The sequence below is a fragment of the Vulpes vulpes genome, chromosome 5 (assembly GCF_048418805.1).
Source record: "Vulpes vulpes isolate BD-2025 chromosome 5, VulVul3, whole genome shotgun sequence".
NCBI classification, from domain to species: domain Eukaryota; kingdom Metazoa; phylum Chordata; class Mammalia; order Carnivora; family Canidae; genus Vulpes; species Vulpes vulpes.
In genome coordinates this window covers 30,651,600-30,669,887 of record NC_132784.1, presented here as the reverse complement: position 1 = coordinate 30,669,887, position 18,288 = coordinate 30,651,600, and the positions used below count along the sequence as shown (strand labels likewise).

Genomic DNA, 18,288 nt, shown 5'->3' with positions numbered 1-18,288 from the left:
TTATCAGAAGCAGGCGCCAACTTCTCATAAATCAACTCCACCTTCATACTGCAAGGGCCACTTAATCACCCGAGTCTCAGAAGTTTACAGCTCCACACCAATGCATCCTTCTACACACCAATGCATGCTTCTAAAAATTAAATTCTCAAACATAAAGCCACCGAACTGGAGCTGAATAGGATTAATCTTATAGTATCTGAGAATTCTGTGCTAAAATTAGATTCATTCGCAAAGATTCATGAAATATTCAGTTACAATAGAGGTTCTATGAAAGAAGGATTAGGTTTACAAGAGGTCGTATACTCTACACCTAGATCTGTGATATCATCTAAGAATAGATTTCTATGTTTCCCAGAAATGTCTATAAACAGAAGGAATTGGGGGAGCCTTTTCTAGTATTTAACAATCCCAGCTCAAAGTCTGAGTGTTCTCACAAAGCAGACTGATGGAGAACTCAGCCTTTAAAAGCTAACCTCAAAGATTTTGATTTTAGGGGCTCGTGAAGTGAAAGTTGAGCCTTCCATTCTTTGGCTTGCCAAAATCCACCACATGTACCCATGGCTACTCTGTACAAGGTGTTGTGTTATTATTATTATAAAGCAACAGTAATCACAACTGTGGTTTTAGTATAACAATTAGATCAATAAAATAGAGACTAGAAACAGTCCTATAAACTTCTGGGAGTGATGGATATGTTATCTTACCGTGGTAATGGTTTCATGAGGATATAAAACATCAAAACTTTTCAGACCATATACTTATAAAGCTATTTTTAAAACTATCTCTCTCAGGGGCACCTGGGTGGCTCAGCTGTTAAGTGTCTGCCTTCGGCCCAGGTCATGATCTCAGGGCCCTGGGGTCGAGCCCCACATTGGGTTCCCTGCTCAGAAGGGAATCTGCTTCTCCCTCTGCTCATGCTCTCTCTTTCTCTTTCACATGCTCTCTTTCTCTCTCAAATACATAAAATCTTAAAAAAAATATCTTTATCCTATATCTCTTTCTATATCATGGCTAACTGTTCCTTGTTCTTAGCTGATAGCATTATGTATGCTCTCTTACCCCTCTATTCCTAGCACATGGACAACTTCATACCACCCCATTCTTCCTCCCTCCCTTACCTTCCTTGCTATCAGGGGCACCAGGCTGTACAACTCCAGGGGATAAATCACGGTTGGTTGAAGCCAATCATAGCAATACTACTTCTCTTTGCTTTCACAATTTCTCTTGCAATTCGGGGTGACCATGTGATCCAATTCTGGCTAACAAGGTATAAGGGACATCTATAGGGACTTATGAGATATAGTTCCCTCTTAGTTGAAAGTTGGCTGCCTCTTCAGCCCATCCTGCCTCGGATGTGGTTGTGTGACGATACGATGGTTGGTGCTCTAGCAGCTATCTTGCTAGCACGAGACAAAAGTCTACAGATGTGAGAAGCTAACAAGCTAACAAAACTAGAAAGGAAACAAAGAAAAGGCCCGATTCCTTGACATTGTTGGATCAAAATTTGCCTCTGCAACTTTAATAAGGTTAGAATGACCCAGGCAATCTTGTTAAAATGAAGATTCTAGTTTGACTGGTCTGCGGTGGCCCAAAGAATCTATAGTTCCAACAAACTCCCAGGTGACACAGATCACAACCTGAATAGCAAATTCTACACAAAATTCTCATATTGTGAATAATTAAATGTGGATTTATTTTTTAAGCCACTGTTAGAATCCTATTACTTTCAGCTGAAAGCTTTCCTAATTCATACTAATTGTCTGGGGAATTTTTATTCTGTTAGGTTCTCACAGAAAAGGAGAAACACAATTCTGAGACTAGAAGTGTTGCTTAACCTATACAATTCCAAACTCCTGGAATTGGCATATAAGTCTGAGAAATAACCCGATTTGAAGAAGGCTTATCAAAATTTGAAGACATTTCCTATATTCGAAAGGTAATTTTCTTCTCCTCCACCATACCCAACCAGTCATTCGCTTAGCCAATCAGCCCTTGGTTTGTTCATGCCAATATTCTGAGCACGTGGCAGGTGCAAAGCACCACGCAAAGCATTGGATACTCAAGAGAATAAAACACAGACCCTGTTTGCTTAGGATCACACCATTATAAGAGCAGGTGGGGGGGTAAGAGAGGGGCTGGCTTACAGTCTTCACATCATTGGTGCCGATAATTCCACCTATCTCCCCCAGATCCTTCAACAGCAAATTCAGAATCTCAGTAGCCCTCTTTTTCTGGTGGTTGCTAAGCTCTTGTAGCTGGCTCAGTTCTCTCTGTGTGGTTGTCAATGTCGTCTGAAAAACACATTTTAACAGCAAATTAAAAGAGCTGCCCATCAATTCATACCCACTGCATTGCAAAGAACAACAACATAATGTAGGATGGAATTCTTTTATCATTTCATGTGATTTCAACGAAAGAGTTCTAAGTCAAACTACAGTACCTTACTGCCTTCTTTGATAAAAAGGAGAATTTGTCTTGGCCTGATATGTCTCCGTATCACACGACAATTTGCAAGTCAGTGAAATGTCATTAAAAATAGTCGAAAAGGAGCCCTTAGGCTGATAATGTGTGATTCCATGCTCCTCCCCGTGAGATGTTCTGTTTCAGTCCTCATTCTCCAGGGTCCAAACACCTGCAAGCATCCCCACCACCACATCCAAATAGACCTTAGACCTGCTCCCTGGACCACTTCCAAATTCCCATCTGACTTCATACTAATAGATGGGTCAGGAAGACCCGAGAAATATTCATGAGTTTAGAAAACAACTTCTAAAAAGTTTTCTAGGGATGCCTGGGTGGCTCAACAGTTGAGCATCTGCTTTCGGCTCAGGGCATGATCCCAGGGTTCCTGGACTGAGTCCTGCATTGGGCTCCCTGCATGGAGCCTGCTTCTCCCTCTGCCTGTCTCTCTCTCTCTCTCTCTCTCTCTCTCTCTGTGTGTGTGTGTGTGTGTGTGTCTCATGAATGAATGAATGAATGAATGAATGAATAAAATATTTCTTAAAAAATAAAATACAGTTTTCTAATCTTCTCAGTGAACCCAAATTGAACACTCTTCGTCTCTTCTCAAAATTAGCCGAGTCTTCATCTTAACATAGAGCTCCATTTTCCTGCCAAACATCAACAACCCATCTTTTCTCCATCCCTCATGTCTGTTACCAAAAGGTAGATATTTAGAATTAACTAACTTAATGAACTCAACATCAACAGAATAGCCATATTTTGGTGTCTTGATATTAACTTGACCAACAAAGAAAATAATTTCCTTAAATTGCAGAGCTGTGGAGGTTAATGCAAAGACGCTTCTGCAAGTCTTCCATATGCAGCTATTATACCAGAGCACTTTTTAATGGTCTGACTAAAAATAGTACCCTAAAACAGTCTAGTAATACTTGGGCTTGGCAGAAAATAAGAACTATATTATGGAAAATGTTCCATTGTTTTGAGATGCAAATAATATGAAGGACTAATTAAAGAAGCCTGTAGAAAACAGTCAGTGGAGAAAAATCTAAGTCTCCTCCTTTGTCCTAAGGGACTTCTGGTTTGTTTTCCTGCTTCTTTTTAGTTTTGTTATGGCATTGCCACTGCTTATTTCGTTTTGTTTTTTAAACCCACAGAAGCAGTAGATCCCATCTTGTGGAGCCATTTAAAAATGCAGTTGAATATACAGAGTTAGGAGCATTTTCCATCAGCTCTACGGTCAGCAGATTAGAGCTTTCCTGTACCATCTGCTACTCCTTGCCTGGGAGGACTGGATGTTTTCCACAAAGCAGGCTGGGCACAATCCCATGATACCAGGCCATTGGGTCAAGGTGCCAAGGGCAGCTGGTTACAGCCACTCGGCTCCCCACCACCCATTTTCCAAGTAGAAAGGGACAAAATGGAAACATCCTACCGCCAGCCACCTCCCCAAATGCTCACTGGCCCTGCTGCCACTAGCTCACTGTGCAGAACCTGCAGCTTCTTTCACCGGCAGAATGTGAAAATTAGGAAATGTGCAGACTAAAGCACCAGCTTACAACAGGACAACAAATAAACCAAATCCATCAGTCCTAGGCTAGGACAAGAAGTTGTGGGGAAGGGATGGGTTTACTCAGGAGGGTGTAAACAAGACGTGAAATCCATAGCTTCTATCAACCACCCAGTCTCACTTGTTAATATAGTATTTGAGATATATTTCCTGGCATTCTAGCATATACACAGGCCTTCACTAAGTGCTTTCTGTCAATTGTCTCTAATTCTCATGTACTGAAAGGAGCATGCTATTAATGCCATTTTTACAGATAAGGGAATAAATATTCACAGAGTTTAAATGTCTCAATTAAGGGCTAATAGTTGTAAAGTCAAAATGTTAACTAGGATTTTTTGTGGTTCCAAAGTCTGCACTCTCTCAACCACTTGCAAGGCATCCCTGCTAACGTTATAGACCCCTGGATATAAAACAATATGCAGTTATGGAATAAGCACACAAAAATCACATACGTGAAGTATTGCAATTATTGGGAGACTTCAGAGAATGCCTCTAACGCTGAAAAACCATTCTGCCAACTGCCTTCCTATACAGTGTCTGTCAACAGACATCAACATACGTACAGGAACAGCAACCAAAAAGTCCCAGCCCCTAGACACAAATATTCCAACCGTTTTCTGGGCCAGCTCATCTGTCAGCTGCTCATTGGCTCTGGTCTTGTCCTCCACTTCCTGTGACTTCTGGTCGTAATTGACAGCCAGCTCTTCCAGGGCCTGGAGAACTTCCTTCACTTCATCTTTGGCTGCCTCATTCTCAATCTGGAGACGTGTCAGCTCTTCCTGGATCTTCTCATAGTCTCTTCTTGTGGAAGCCAAAAGCTGAGGAAATGAGATGGCATGGAACTGATAAACATAATGTTCAAGTGTTTCTGTGCTGTGCACTGTTCAATATAAAGTAATTTTAAAAACAGATAGAGAAGGGCCCCTGAGTAGCTCAGTCAGTTAAGCGTTGCTTCTAAATTTCAGCTCAGGTCATGATCTCAGGGTCATGAGACTGAGCCCCGAGTCAGGCTCTGCACTGGGTGTGGAGCCTCTTAAGATTGTCTGTATCCCTTTGCCCTTCCCCCTGCTCGCCCACTCACTCTCTCTCTCTCTCTAGAAAAAAAAACAAAAAACAGAAAACAGAAAATAACAGATATAGGATGCTGAGGATGACTAGAAACCCTACTGTATATCTAGACAATATTTAAAAAAAAATAGCATGAGGCTTCAAAAATCTGTTTCTTTTTCTTTCTAGAGTTTTTTTGGTTGTGTTTTTTTTTTGTTTGTTTGTTTGTTTTAAAGTTTAAAGCTGCATAGGCTTGGGGCACCTGAGTGGCTCAGTGGTTGAGTGTCTCATGACTCCGGAGTCCTGGGACCGAGTCCGACATCAGGCTCCCTGCAGGGAGCCTGCTTCTCCCTCTGCCCGTGTCTCTCATGAATAAATAAATAAAATCTTTAAAAAAATAAAAGGGAAAAAATAAACCTGCAGAGGCTTAACTAAAGAATTGATCACATATCAAAAATCACCATACTCTGTAGCTGGCTGGCTATTCCAAATGTTGAACATAGAAGGAACAATGAAGAGAGTCATCTCTGAGGACAATGATGACAATACTTGTATGGCTCGTTAACCTTACTGCTATTTCACATTGTAAACAGGTTGATTTCAGAGTCAACCGAAACAGTAAAAACGGGCAACTGTCATTTTTTCTTAACATTCATCATGAATGTGTAGAAGGACATATCCCAAACGTTAACATTAGTTAAAAGTGAATGACTAGGCTTACGGATGTGTTCATTATCTTTGTGCCGATTATATTTTCTGATTTTTCTTATATAGAACATATATTGCCTTGGTAGAATAGAAAAAAAAAATACTGAGTTTTAACTGTAAGAAAAAGGAAGTTTATCATAGACAGTTGTACCAAGTTGGAGATGCAAAGGAATAGAATAGGAGGAAGAAGGCAGGGAACACCAAGCAGATGGAAGACCCAACTATAGTTAAGACAAAAATCAATTTAAAAATGATTGATCTGATTGCAAAGGCATAGATGATCTCCCTACCAAGGGTATTGTTTGCACAGGAGGTATGGTCATTGCCCTGAAACAACAAAGGAAAACAAAAAAGGAAGACAAAGGAATGGCTATAAAGAGAATTAGGTCTATGGAAGGCTGGGACTGAGGACATGAACCCAAGCCACCTGCTAGAATTGTATCATATGATCCCATCCATAGCATTTTAACAACAAAGCAGAAAGCATACTAAAGCACAGAAGAGAAAAAAAAAATACTTCGATGGTCCTCAGCAGGAGAACCACTAATCATCTATGTGTGACAGATTGGCTATCTAACCTTTACTTAGGTTCCTGTTTGTAAAATACTTGGCACGTTCACTGGAGGACTGAATGCCATCCATGGAAAGGCTGAAAACAATTTGCCTCCTTTTTACTATATTAAACACATACCAGTTGAGCCCTTGGAGCCCTTTCCTCTTTGCTTCACCCTCCCCTCCATCTCTACTTTTGTTTTTATTTTTATTTTTTTTACTTCCTACAAGATAGCATGAGAACACAGTGTGTATCAAAGACCTGAGCTGGCTGATTTGCAAAGCTGGAAAAAAAAATGAAAATAGCCAGCAACAGGGGGAGTGCTGGGCACTGGGTATGTGGAATCAGAATCATCCTTGCCCAAGCACCAAACTCCTTTATCTCTGCACTTCAAAGACTCACTGCAGCAACCAGCTACTCACTCTCAAAACCTCAGAGCTCTACAAAGTCAGACATTTATTTTCTAAAATCAGCTTTTAACAGGCACTGAAAGGAAATCTACCAAGAAATGTCCACATGATTCAATGATTTTTGAAAAAAATTCTTTGCAAATTAAATTTCTGGAACAAACATCAACAACAAAGACTAATAAGAGAACTTCATAAAAAAAATTTATTGCATTCTTTACCTCGTCCTGATCCAACATCTGTTGCTTTAGCTTTTCAGCCAGCTGGCTCTGCTGGTTAATTTCATCATCCTGAAACGAAACATCATGTTTAATGTTTTGGGGTTAGTTATGTCATTTTTGATATCCTGGCTTCCCGACGACAGTGGGATACCAGGATGCCAGCTGTAAGCTTGCTAATAAGATGAGGGGAATGGTGGTGCTTCCCCATAGATGAGAGATTGGCTCTGGGATCTTGATTGGGTTAAAACACCTCTGTGCCCACCTTTCTCAGCAGGTGAAACATCTGGGTTTTCTGGGATATATAATAGCCTGCACATTCAACTCAATTTCTGCTCATCCAGAAATCAGAGAGCTAGGGTTTAGGAATTGAAAGGGACTTTGGAGCTATGCCTCCCAGTTCAAAGACGCTAATAAAAAAAAATAAGACAGTGAACTTCTAACCATCTGCACTGTAATATATTCATGTTCCAAATCTCGTCAAACACATCAATGACCAGGAATGCTGCCACATGATCGGTAGGAGAGACCAATATTTCCACTTCAAATCTCTTAGTTAGAGAGATTGGAAAACATGCACTAGAGAATTAATCTTGGGCATGAGCAGCTCTCCCTCTTGATTAGAAGTTAATTTTCTTGCCAGTTTGAAAAAAAACAGCAACAACAACAAAAAAAAACTCAAGGTAGTGGGGGAGGCAGAAACATGAGGGCTTCCTTTCCTGCCTATCGTTAAAAGTGGGAAACCTCCTCTCCACTGTGCTTCCCTCGCTCTCACTTGCTGCCACTAGGTGCTGCTGCGCCAAAGCCAGAGCTACGCGCCTCCCGCGGCCCAGCCACCCAGGGCAATCGCGTCTGCTCCCCCAGTGCGGTCCCCCCAGTGCGGGCAGAGCGGTGGGTGGACAGCCCTTAACCAGAGCAGGCTCAGCCTTCCCTACAAACACTGTCATGAATTCAAAATGCAAATGTGATGCCTAGCCTGCTAAGAACAACTTGGCTTCACGTGTATCCCTCCCTTACAAACAGGGAAAATCCCATTTGACAACCCTTCCGGGCTTTAAACCCCAAGCAGAGTCAGATTCCGTATCCTTGGGTCCCTCTGTGCCAGGTGCCACCCAGGTGTCCTCAGGGCAGCTTGTAAAAACCCACGTGCCACACCTTCTGCCCTTTCCAGTGTTCAGGAGTGAACTCAAGGGCCTGGGGTGTAGAACCCCACTTGTCCATGGGATATTCTCTGGCCTATTTGGTCGGGTCTATGCATACATTTAAATCAGATGGACTCCGTGTGACACTTTCCATGGAGCAAGAAAATTCTAAAATCAGGATTACAAGATCTGTATCTCATTGTCCTTTGTGGAGGACACCTTTTGGCCTTATTTTTCTGTTCAGGGAGCCTTGTTTCTACCGAACTTTTCACTCCAATGTTTCTTTAATGGTTCAACAAAATACTTATGACTTTTCTCCCCAAATCCAATTTCTGGCAGGAGAATTAGGGAAATTACACCAGAGTGAAACTGCCAAAAAAATGGGACTTGCACAACTAGGAGACTACTCTGTAGGGCATATTTCCTCTTCTACTTTATAAACTTAGAACGTCAGTTACCAGGAACAATTTTGTGTTTATGTTCCTTGGCACATAAATATTAAACAACTTAACATAAAAGACTCGAGGAGTTTAACAGCAGGGAGCTGCCATCCCTTCCCCTGGGACACATCAGCAATGGCTACAAGGGACAGAAATCAGAAGAGAAGCACAACAGTGAAGCCCGCCCTTTGTTCTTCTGTGTTCACTCAGAGCCTGAAGATCGCAGGCTTCCTCTCTGACAGGTGACAAGGCAGGTACAGTGATTTCTGAGGTACCGTTAGGAAACAGGGCCATCAGCCCATCTGGGAAGGATGTGAGGAGCAGGGATTACATTATAAGACCACGAATCACTTGTACCAGAGACACTGCCAAGACTACACTCAGCCTCTGTGAAGGCGACTTCTCCAAGGAATGAGCATAGTCTATCATAATCCTGAAATTTTTTCAAAACCTCCAGAATAAAATGTGCTGCACAGGCTACGTCTATACACTCGAGTGTATTCCTTAGAACGAGCTCACTCCGATGCTGACTGTTAAGGTCTAGTCATACATAACAGATTCCAAAGCACTTTTCAGAAAATACTCTTGTTCTTGAATTTTCATATATCTGAAATGGTGAGTTGCCAACTGGTCACGGGCCACCTTTAATTATAAAAAAAACATTTTGTTGCAATGGTAATCAGTGAAATAAGGTTCAACTTCTATTTCTACTTGCACTTAATTCCTCTCACACATTTCCAATAGAATCCTAGTATTGGAGGAGATGAGAAAACAAAAGAAACAGTGCCAGCGCCAACTTGCTCATCTTGTAACTCTGCTTGCAACCCACCTTTGCACCACCACCCCGCAGATACCACACAGGATGACATTCTCCCATAAGTAAACAGAACCCAGAAGAGAAAGAAAGAAACTACTATTTACTGATCAACTGCTACACCCCAGAAACTTTTATCCCTGCTACAACTTTTGGGGGGAACCAGATACAAGCCCCATGTTGCAGATGAGAAAAGTACCACCAGCAGGGTAGGCCATTCATCAGTCCAAGCCCAGCACTATTAAGACACATGTCAGACTCTAAAGTGTATGTTTTTCCATCACACGGTCCTGCCTTGGACAGTACCTGTCCTTAGACCCTTGGAGAGACAGCGCAGAGGGGCAGAGGGAACAGCTGGGAGGAGACCACATATAGTCTTTCTCCTACCACATTCTATAATTAGACTCATTAGGGTTGACAAGCTCCTCGTGTAAAGGGCTAAGACCCAAACGAGATGACCACAGGACTGGGAGCCAAAAGATACACAGCCTCATTCCAGCCCTGCCACCTACGGGGGTGATATAAACCAGCCAAGTCATGTAACCCATTCCCCCGACCTGCCCAGGCTAGCTTCTCATCTAGACCTAGATACTTTCAGCTCTACCACTCAATAACCTATAAAGATGCCATGCCTCAACTCGCATATTCTCAAAACTATCAAACCACCTCTCATCAGAAGCATGAAAAACCTTCTAGAATCTTTAAGAGGAGGACAAGGAAGAATGACAGCTGATAAGGCATCACCAGGCAGCCCAAGGGGAGAGTCACTAAGGTCAGACCACAGCACTGGTGCCCTCTGTGGCTGAGGCTGGTCAGTGCTCTCTCAGATCTCAGCGACCCCCTGTGATGGAACACAAACGATAACCCTGAAATGTGTGCTTTAGAGGGTCTTCCAAGTGAATGCTCTAGGAAAATGACGTCACAGGGAGTGCTGTAGGCTTGTCATCAGGAGGCAGAGACTCTAAGGTCAGCTCCGCCAGCTACCAACTGGACACCCCCAAGCATGGCATTTCCCTCGCTCACTGACTCAGTCCTCATCACTACACTCCAGAAGCTGCATCCGAGACTCCAAACACTGAAAGCTCCTTAGGCTACCAAAGCAAATGATGCCCATTCCAACCATGGCAGGAGTCTCTTCGTAGAAAACAAAGTATAGAACCAGGTTATCATTCATCAACCGAAATTCTTTAGGGATTACTAAAGTGAACCTATCAATTCTAAAATGAAAAAGGAAACTGTAGTAGGTTTAAACAATAGTGTTTCTTCGGAGAAATCAAGAAACTGCATCCACTTTTACCTTACTATTGATCTTCTTTTTCTCTTAGTTTGAGATTTTGCATAATCGTATCTGGTTAGACATGGAAGGATAATAGTATGTCAAGTGCCTAAAGGGCACTTAACACCGCTCTAAGGGTGTGACTGTCTCATCAAAGAGGTTGCCAGAAGGGCGGGGTGCCCCCAGTTTAACACTGTGGTTACAACACGAATTCCCAGAGTCACAGATAAGCAGAACTAGCTTCACACTTTGCTCGTAAAGGTGATACGGACTGAGCTTCACTCAGAATAGCCAGGCCCATAAGATTTTTTTTTTCAGGCCCGTAAGATTAATAGCAATGTTAACAAAGCTGTTTCAGCCAAACCAGAGGTGTCCCCAAGCACTCCAAGCTGAACCACAGCAGAAAAGATTAAATCAGACTAAAAATATCAGCAACCTTGATGAAATGAACCGAAAGGATTTAGAATATTCCAAGGGCAATATGCCAAGATCACATGAGACATCAATTTAATTTCCTATGCCTCTGGGATTCCTAACCCGACCTTCACTGGGGACGAATGATATACAGTGTTCTCCAAGGTCTCTTTTCTTCCATTCCAACTTGTGCATTTACATGACTTTTGAGTCCCAAAAGTTTGCCATAGAATTGGACATCCCTAACAGCATGTTCCAACTACTTCATTCAAGAGTAAGCCCCTGAAAACAGATTCACCAATAAAGGCAAAGCTGTCAGACCACAAGCCACTACCATTGGTTCCTCATCCCAGGGCCTGAGAGCTACATGATTAAAGAATATTAGCTTTAGGAGTCACCACCTTGTCCCTACAGCTGGCACTACCGTTCAAGTTTTCAAGAGGTGAGGCACAGGCCCAGAGAAAAATAGAAGGGACAATTACACAAAGATCATGCAACTCACACCACCCCTATTCTCATGCAGTGATCAGCCCCAGTCCCATGTCCAGAGTGAAGACTCTCTATCTAGACCAACTCTCCAGGTCTTCCTATCAAACTTCCATGAAAGTTTCCATTCCACATGAGTCAAGTTCCAATCAAGAGCAGGTCAGATATTAAGGAGACAGACGTAAACGTCAGTCTGCAGCCCTATATCAGCTCCATGGGCCTGGAAGCTGCTTCTGGCCAGTAAGTCTAGGCCCCGCCAGCTTCAGCCTAGGTACCAGAGTGAAGACTATCATCTCTGGCTACAGACCTTATCATCCAGCTGTCTGTAGAGACTGGAGATCTCCTCATCATACTTCTCTTTCTCCTCTGCAGAGATGCCAGCAACAACAGGAGCAATATTATCTATGATGGGGGTGTTATCACAGGGCTCCAAGGTCTTCTGGTCCTTAGCATTGATCTGTTCATCCTCAGGCACAGCTTCTCCTGCAAAGCACGAGAGGGGTTGGGGATTGAAGAAATTCAGCATGTAACCCTACAGGAAGAGTTCCAAAAATACCCACTCCCATGAAAAGACACAGAGGACACAATAGAGAGCTGTCGTAGAAAGTCAGAGCTTGTGTTCTTTTTATTTGGCAAGGAAGGTGGTAGTTAATTGACCAAAACTAGTCTAAGGAGGAAGAAGACTATATACTACTCCCTGTCTCATGATGCATCACTTAAATACTCGGGGTCCACCAACCACACAAACTCTTCATTAATACAGCTTGCAGGGACATCCAGAATTTTTTGCAGACACTTTCCCTTTTTTGGGGAATATTCTGGGGTTTTGTTGGAATCAGATTCTATCTAGTGGTTGATTCACAGGCAAACAGACCTCTGAGGCATCCTAATTACCAATTAATTAGGATATCATTCCATTAGGAAAAATAGTTAAATCAAGGAAATTCATCACTATTGAGGGGAACACTCCAGGGCCGTAATAGTCTGAATCCGAGACCCTCTGAATCTGAAGCAGAAAACCAGGGTAGCCCTGGACCCAGGAGCTCTGACTGACATAACACAAACACATATTCTACTATCATCCTCTCCCCTAGGAGGTCAGAATTAATTGGCTCACCTGGAGACTTCAAATACACTAATTTCTTATGATGTCAAGTAGATACAGGAAAGAAAAAGCAGCCAATCCAGAATATCGCGCGGACACCCTGCATACCACTTCTCAGTCTGCAGACTGGCACCTACTACTTCTCGGTCTACAGAGCAGTGTTTGCTGAGGCCTCTGAAGGAAGCATTACCGAGCTTGACTATTCAAGAGGCAGCTGGGGGCTTCAGTGGTTGAGCGTCTGCCTTCAGCCCAGGGCGTGACCCCGGGGTCCCGGGATGGAGTCCCACATCGGGCTCCCCTGCAGGGAGCCTGCTTCTCCCTCTGCCTGTGTCTCTGACTCTTTCTGTGTGTCTCTCATGAATAAATAAAATCATCAAAAACAAACAAACAAAACAAAACAAAACAAAAAACCTTGACTATTCAAATTGAAGGGCAAAAGGGAAGTTCTCAGGCTGGTCAGTGGCCAGCCACAACCAGAAAATCACCTTGCAAAGACAGACTGCATAAAAAGGATTCTATGAAAACCATGTGGCCCAACTGAGTCTCTCAAACATCTTTTTGGAAAGCAAACCAAAACCAAACATACTTTCCCATCACAATGTTTACCATCGACTTCACACTCAGTTTGCTACAATCAGGGAGTGTCTGCAATGTTCCAAGCCTCACCCAGTTCTCAGCCCATAAAATGCATTTTGTGGAAAGTCCCCAGGAAAACTGCCCTAAGACAGAGGGAATTTCTAAAAAAAGAAAAAAGAAAAAGAACTGGATCTCCTCATCTGTGGCTTTGTTAACACTATGCAACACGCCTCAAGGAAGCCACCTGGACACTGCACACATTTATCTGAATATATAAACAAAACACCTTGTGATGGGTTAGCTTTGCTGCTTAAGATTTCATAATCTCACCTGATAATCACAAAACGGTAGGAAGGCCTCCCTGTCAAATAAAATTAACATCCAGTGATTTCGTTTCTGTGTCACAGTTCCATTTGAAGCAAAACGTGGAATGAAGTATTCCTTTGCTGCATGTAAGACTGAGCCAACCCTTTTTCCTTCTGAAGCTCATCTAGACTGTACTGTACCTACGCCTTTTTCTAAAATTATTGACCTGAAACAAAACCAGAATATCAGAGTAGTCTTTGAACTGAACCTGAACCAAATCAATATTTCATTCAGTTCCAATTCCTGGTTTAAAACATCCATCAAGGACCTTGCAGTACAGACTGGATTTCATCCAATTAAAGGATCTATATTCTCTCCGGCCTGCTAAATCCACAGGCTATAAAAGCAGTACCATATTCTAGTTCCCAAGGATTTCTTTTTTTTTCTTTTTTTGCCTAAATATATAGATCTATCTTTTTCTAACCACAAATTACATACACAAAAACTGTAAAGCCCTCCTTCACCCCTACCTCCCAATTTTGATCCTTCTCCAGAGATGTGTACCACTAACATTTTGGTGAATCTTTCCCCTAGTTGGGTTAGGACTGCATCTCTAATTTTTCAGCTCTACCTTCTGAACTTTGTGAACAGGGCAATCCAGTGCAGCATGAATTTAATCTTGCAGCTTGAGCCTGATGAAGGTGCAATTCTTGACTGCACTAGACCAGAAACCAGTAGAACATAGTCCTATCATCCTATGCCAACTTGCCCCGAGTGCAGAGGCGAGATGCAAACACCACTGGAAGAGACCTAGTCCCCACGTTCCTTGGTTCCACATGGCCGAGAGCCAGTGCCACCACAAGCCTGGGGTGAGCTAAGGAGCCCAGGGATGATGCCCTAGAGCCTACTGGCAAGTGACCCTAAATCTGCCCCTTTTCCCCACTGAGGAATCGCAGCATCACTGAGTACCAGAGTTGTCCAAGAACACAGCGGTTCGACAAGCAGCCAACGCTCCGCCGCGAGGCACCCTGAACATACTCGACAAACCTCGCTAACATCTCCGGTACCGTGGCAGGACGCTGAGCCACGCTGCATCTTTTAACTGATCTAATTAATCACAAGTCCATCTTCTGTTTAACCTCTTCGCTTGCTTTTTCGTAAAGGACGAAAAATAATGATTCCTTTAACATGGCATTTCTTAAAGATTGAATTACCATAGGCTACGTAAAAAAAAAAACGCAAAAGCTTATTATTGTTTAAAGTCCATCTCTTATCCTGTCCTCGCCCTAACGATTTATCAACTGTTCGGGCTTTGCAGGTATTTTTTACTTGTTCCGAGATTACTGTTCCTGAGGTCTTCACAAGACCTTTGTGGTTGTAGCTCGATTCCAAAAATAAAACACAATGTAACTACACAAGTCCCTTTCAGGCTTATTTTTGTGATTACTAAAACAATATTCGAAACCACTAGCCGACTTTCTGGTTTCTCTAAAACAATTCTCTGAATCAAAGCATCAACATGTCCCCTACAAAGCTACATCTAAACAGGGAGGTCTTCCCAGTTTATATTCCAAAGGTCAGGCAGTCAGGATTATTTTTTACAGCAGCCGTTCAGGCCGAGAAGAACAAAGCAGCAACACACAGGAAACAAAAGCAGGAGGCATCCGTAGGAGAGCACAGCTCCTGCCCAGAGAGGAACGGAGAGCTGGTTCTCCCCAACACTGCTACCCTTCAAAGGACGGAGGAAATGACTTCCAGAAGTGTCCCTGGTAACTACACTGTCCGGCTCACAAACACGTCTGGGGATTGTAAATTCCCAACACTATGCGAGACCTGACACTAGGCAATCTGTCTCCATGGCAATCTCTCCACGTTAATCGAGAATATTCCCTGCACTGCAGTGGACAGAGTCTCCAGAGAAGGCCCCACGAGGTGATTATGGGACAACCGACTGTGACAAGGCACACAGCTGCAAACAAACCCCGGAGGAAAAAAAATGTCCTAAAATATGGTGGGGAAAGACCGGAAAAGGACCACCAAATGAAGATAAGCATCTATTTTTATTTTGATGCCCCTTTTTGCATTTAAAGCAAATTTCTCCTTCTCTTAGTTCATTTCCCGAGGCTTTATACCAGCTGTCTATAGGGAAAGAGCTTATAATACCGTAAAGCATCTGATTTTCTACAATGAAAGCTCCCCCCACTCCCACTAGAAACCTTTCCTTTCTTTAAATAAGCATTCTGGCATTTCCTATTGTCAGATGTAATTACCTTTAAGGACTAAAAAGATTTGTGTGTACACAGGAGCATTCACTTGGAGCACACCTACAAGGTTTGCAGAGCATTTTAATTATAAAACGAAAACCTCCCGAGGGCATAAATAGCGTTTCTACAAAAAGTAAAAATCCATCAATTGCAATAAACAAGAATGGCAGACTAATCAAAAATCCTCGTTAGGGCTATTAGTTAAAAATTCTAAAACAGGCTTTTTAGTTTTTCTTGTTTTTTCGAAAAAAAAAAAAAAGAAGAAGAAGAAAACCATTAGACTGCCAGTAATTCATTAAAATTTCACACATGAAATAGCAACGAGCTAGTTATCCTTTTCATAAATTGAGTCCCTAAAGCCTCTGGAGAACATAGAAAGGTAATTGCATTCTCTCTGCAACTCCAGGGGCAGAGATTTGCTGGTCACTCACAGCTTCCGTCAGAAACCACAGCAGATCTGGCAAAGGAGGCTCTTTCTTTTAATACCAATTAAACAGGCCCAGTGGCAGACCTAATGGCAGGTAATTTCTATATCAAAGAAACTAAAAGGAAATCTTTAAGTTGCCAGATGGGTAAGAGCAGCTGGCTACAAGATGTCATTATATAAATGTGAGGTTTAAAAAAAAAAAAAAAGTCATTCCTTTATGGGATTATTTTGCACACAAATAGCATCTCTCACCCTAGTTCCTAAAAATATTGTAAGCAGCTTAAGACATTTTCTAATCCCTTCTAGAGTAATTTTCTAATAAACTGGTCACCCAGGACGCCGAAATCTCTTCACAGTCCTGACCCCTTGGGCAGCCCCCACCGTTCTCCTAGCTCCTAGCGGTCAGGCTTTCTACAGCGTCTGGCTGGACTCTCAAGAGAAGCGAGCCTAACAAACCAGGAGGTCTCCAACGAAACGCTAACTTCTGAGCTCCTACTGCAGGCCTGAATCCAGGCCGGGGGAGGGGCGGCATGCTCGACATCTCTAATGCTAGGAGAGCAAATTGTGTGCCAGCTACGCGAGGCCACACAGTCCCACAAAGCCCCAGATCAGACTCCCGGCTACAGATTCAGCCAGTTAGGGAAAGCAAGCCTGCTGGCCTGGCAGGTTTTAAATGGTGGAGAACAAATCTGTTCTAGAGAGAGATTGCCGATTTTTCCACGCCTTCCCAGCCTGTGATGAAATCATTTCTTTGCATGACTTCAGCAGATGGGGTAAATCTACATCCATTCTGTTATTTAATGTATTTAATTATTCATGAGACACTGCAGATGTGCCCTATTGTTGGGTCATTTCCCTGCACTCCTGACACCTGGATCTTCAGGGCCTCCTTTTCTGACTTAAGCCCCCAGTAGGATGTGGCTGCTTTTAAACGGGCAAAATTCAGGGACACCTGAGGGGCTCAGTGGTTGATCATCTGCCTTCGGCTCAGGGCGTGATGCTGAAGTCCTGGGATCCAGTGCCTCTTCGGGCTCCCCGCAGGAAGCCCGCTTCTCTCTCTCTCATAAATAAGTAAAATCTTTAAAAAATAAAGGGCAAAATTCAAAGAATTATCAAAGAAGAGGGGGCACGTGTAAGGACCGACCTGGCAGCAATGGGGAAAGTGAGCCCATTCCCTTTCCGAGGGTCCCGGCCCTGGGATTCCAGCGCCGCCTCCCCACCCTCCCATCAAGAGTCTTTGGGATGAACTGGGGGAAGCGGCGGGGTGAACCGGGAGCCATCACTCACTCTGAATCCAACCCTATGTTCAAGTCCTTACCATGTATGTGATGAACAAACAGCAGAGCTGGGAAGGAAAAAACCCAAAAACCAATCCTACTCGTGGCAACTGCCTCCTGCATCTATCTGTCCGTAAGCACAGAGGCTGCACAGAGCTCCTGAGGCTGAGCTGCCAACACCTTCCAGACTCCAAGGACTGTCGATCGATCTCAGCCCACAAGATGTCACTAGCAGAGTGCCGTGGACCCGGTGGGTGTTTTTCACTTAGCTCCCATTCTCCTTGTGAGGAATTCCATCTTCCAGGGCGTGGAGGCCTGGTCGGAGAGCCCAGCGGAGGGCCCAGCACCACGTTCAGTGGCTCCCTTCTCTCCCAGGCCTCTGGGCCTCAAGGAAGGGGGTGCAAGGAAGGGGGAGGAAACCCAAGAGGGGATCCACGGCAGGCGCGGCCCCTTGGGAGGCCTGGCCTCTGAGTAGGCCCAGGTTTGCCAGGTGAGGTCGGCTGCTCGGCTGTTCTTGGATTCTTGAGTCGCTCACAGATACCGCGTGCCTTCCCGTCCTGCTTAAGGCACGCAGGGCCTGTTCCGACCCCGGCACCCCAAGGCGCCTGGCCTTCCTTCTTCCTTCCTTACAAAATCAAGGCAGGGCCTCCCCGTCAGCCAGCATGCGGTGTCCTGAGCCTGCCTGCCCGATGCCAGGCGCAGAGAGGAGGCACGGCCGAGCGTGGCGGGTTCGCCCCGAGTTCCACGGTGCCCCGAGGACAAAACCAGCAGGCTTGTGTTCTGCGCTAGGCCCCGAAG

The 18,288-nt window shown here is 43.8% G+C and overlaps 1 protein-coding gene across 1 annotated transcript in view; it reads right to left on the bottom strand.

Moving 5' to 3' along the window:
• KIF5C (kinesin family member 5C) overlaps positions 1–18,288 on the bottom strand; it is a 151,060-nt gene that overhangs the window by 39,135 nt on the left and 93,637 nt on the right. Inside the window, exons 12-15 of the mRNA XM_026008011.2 lie at positions 11,843–12,018; positions 6,967–7,035; positions 4,642–4,848; positions 2,145–2,291 (exon numbers count right to left, since the gene is read on the bottom strand). Coding sequence (XP_025863796.1) covers positions 2,145–2,291; positions 4,642–4,848; positions 6,967–7,035; positions 11,843–12,018 — 599 coding nt within the window. The remainder of the gene's footprint in view (positions 1–2,144; positions 2,292–4,641; positions 4,849–6,966; positions 7,036–11,842; positions 12,019–18,288) is intronic.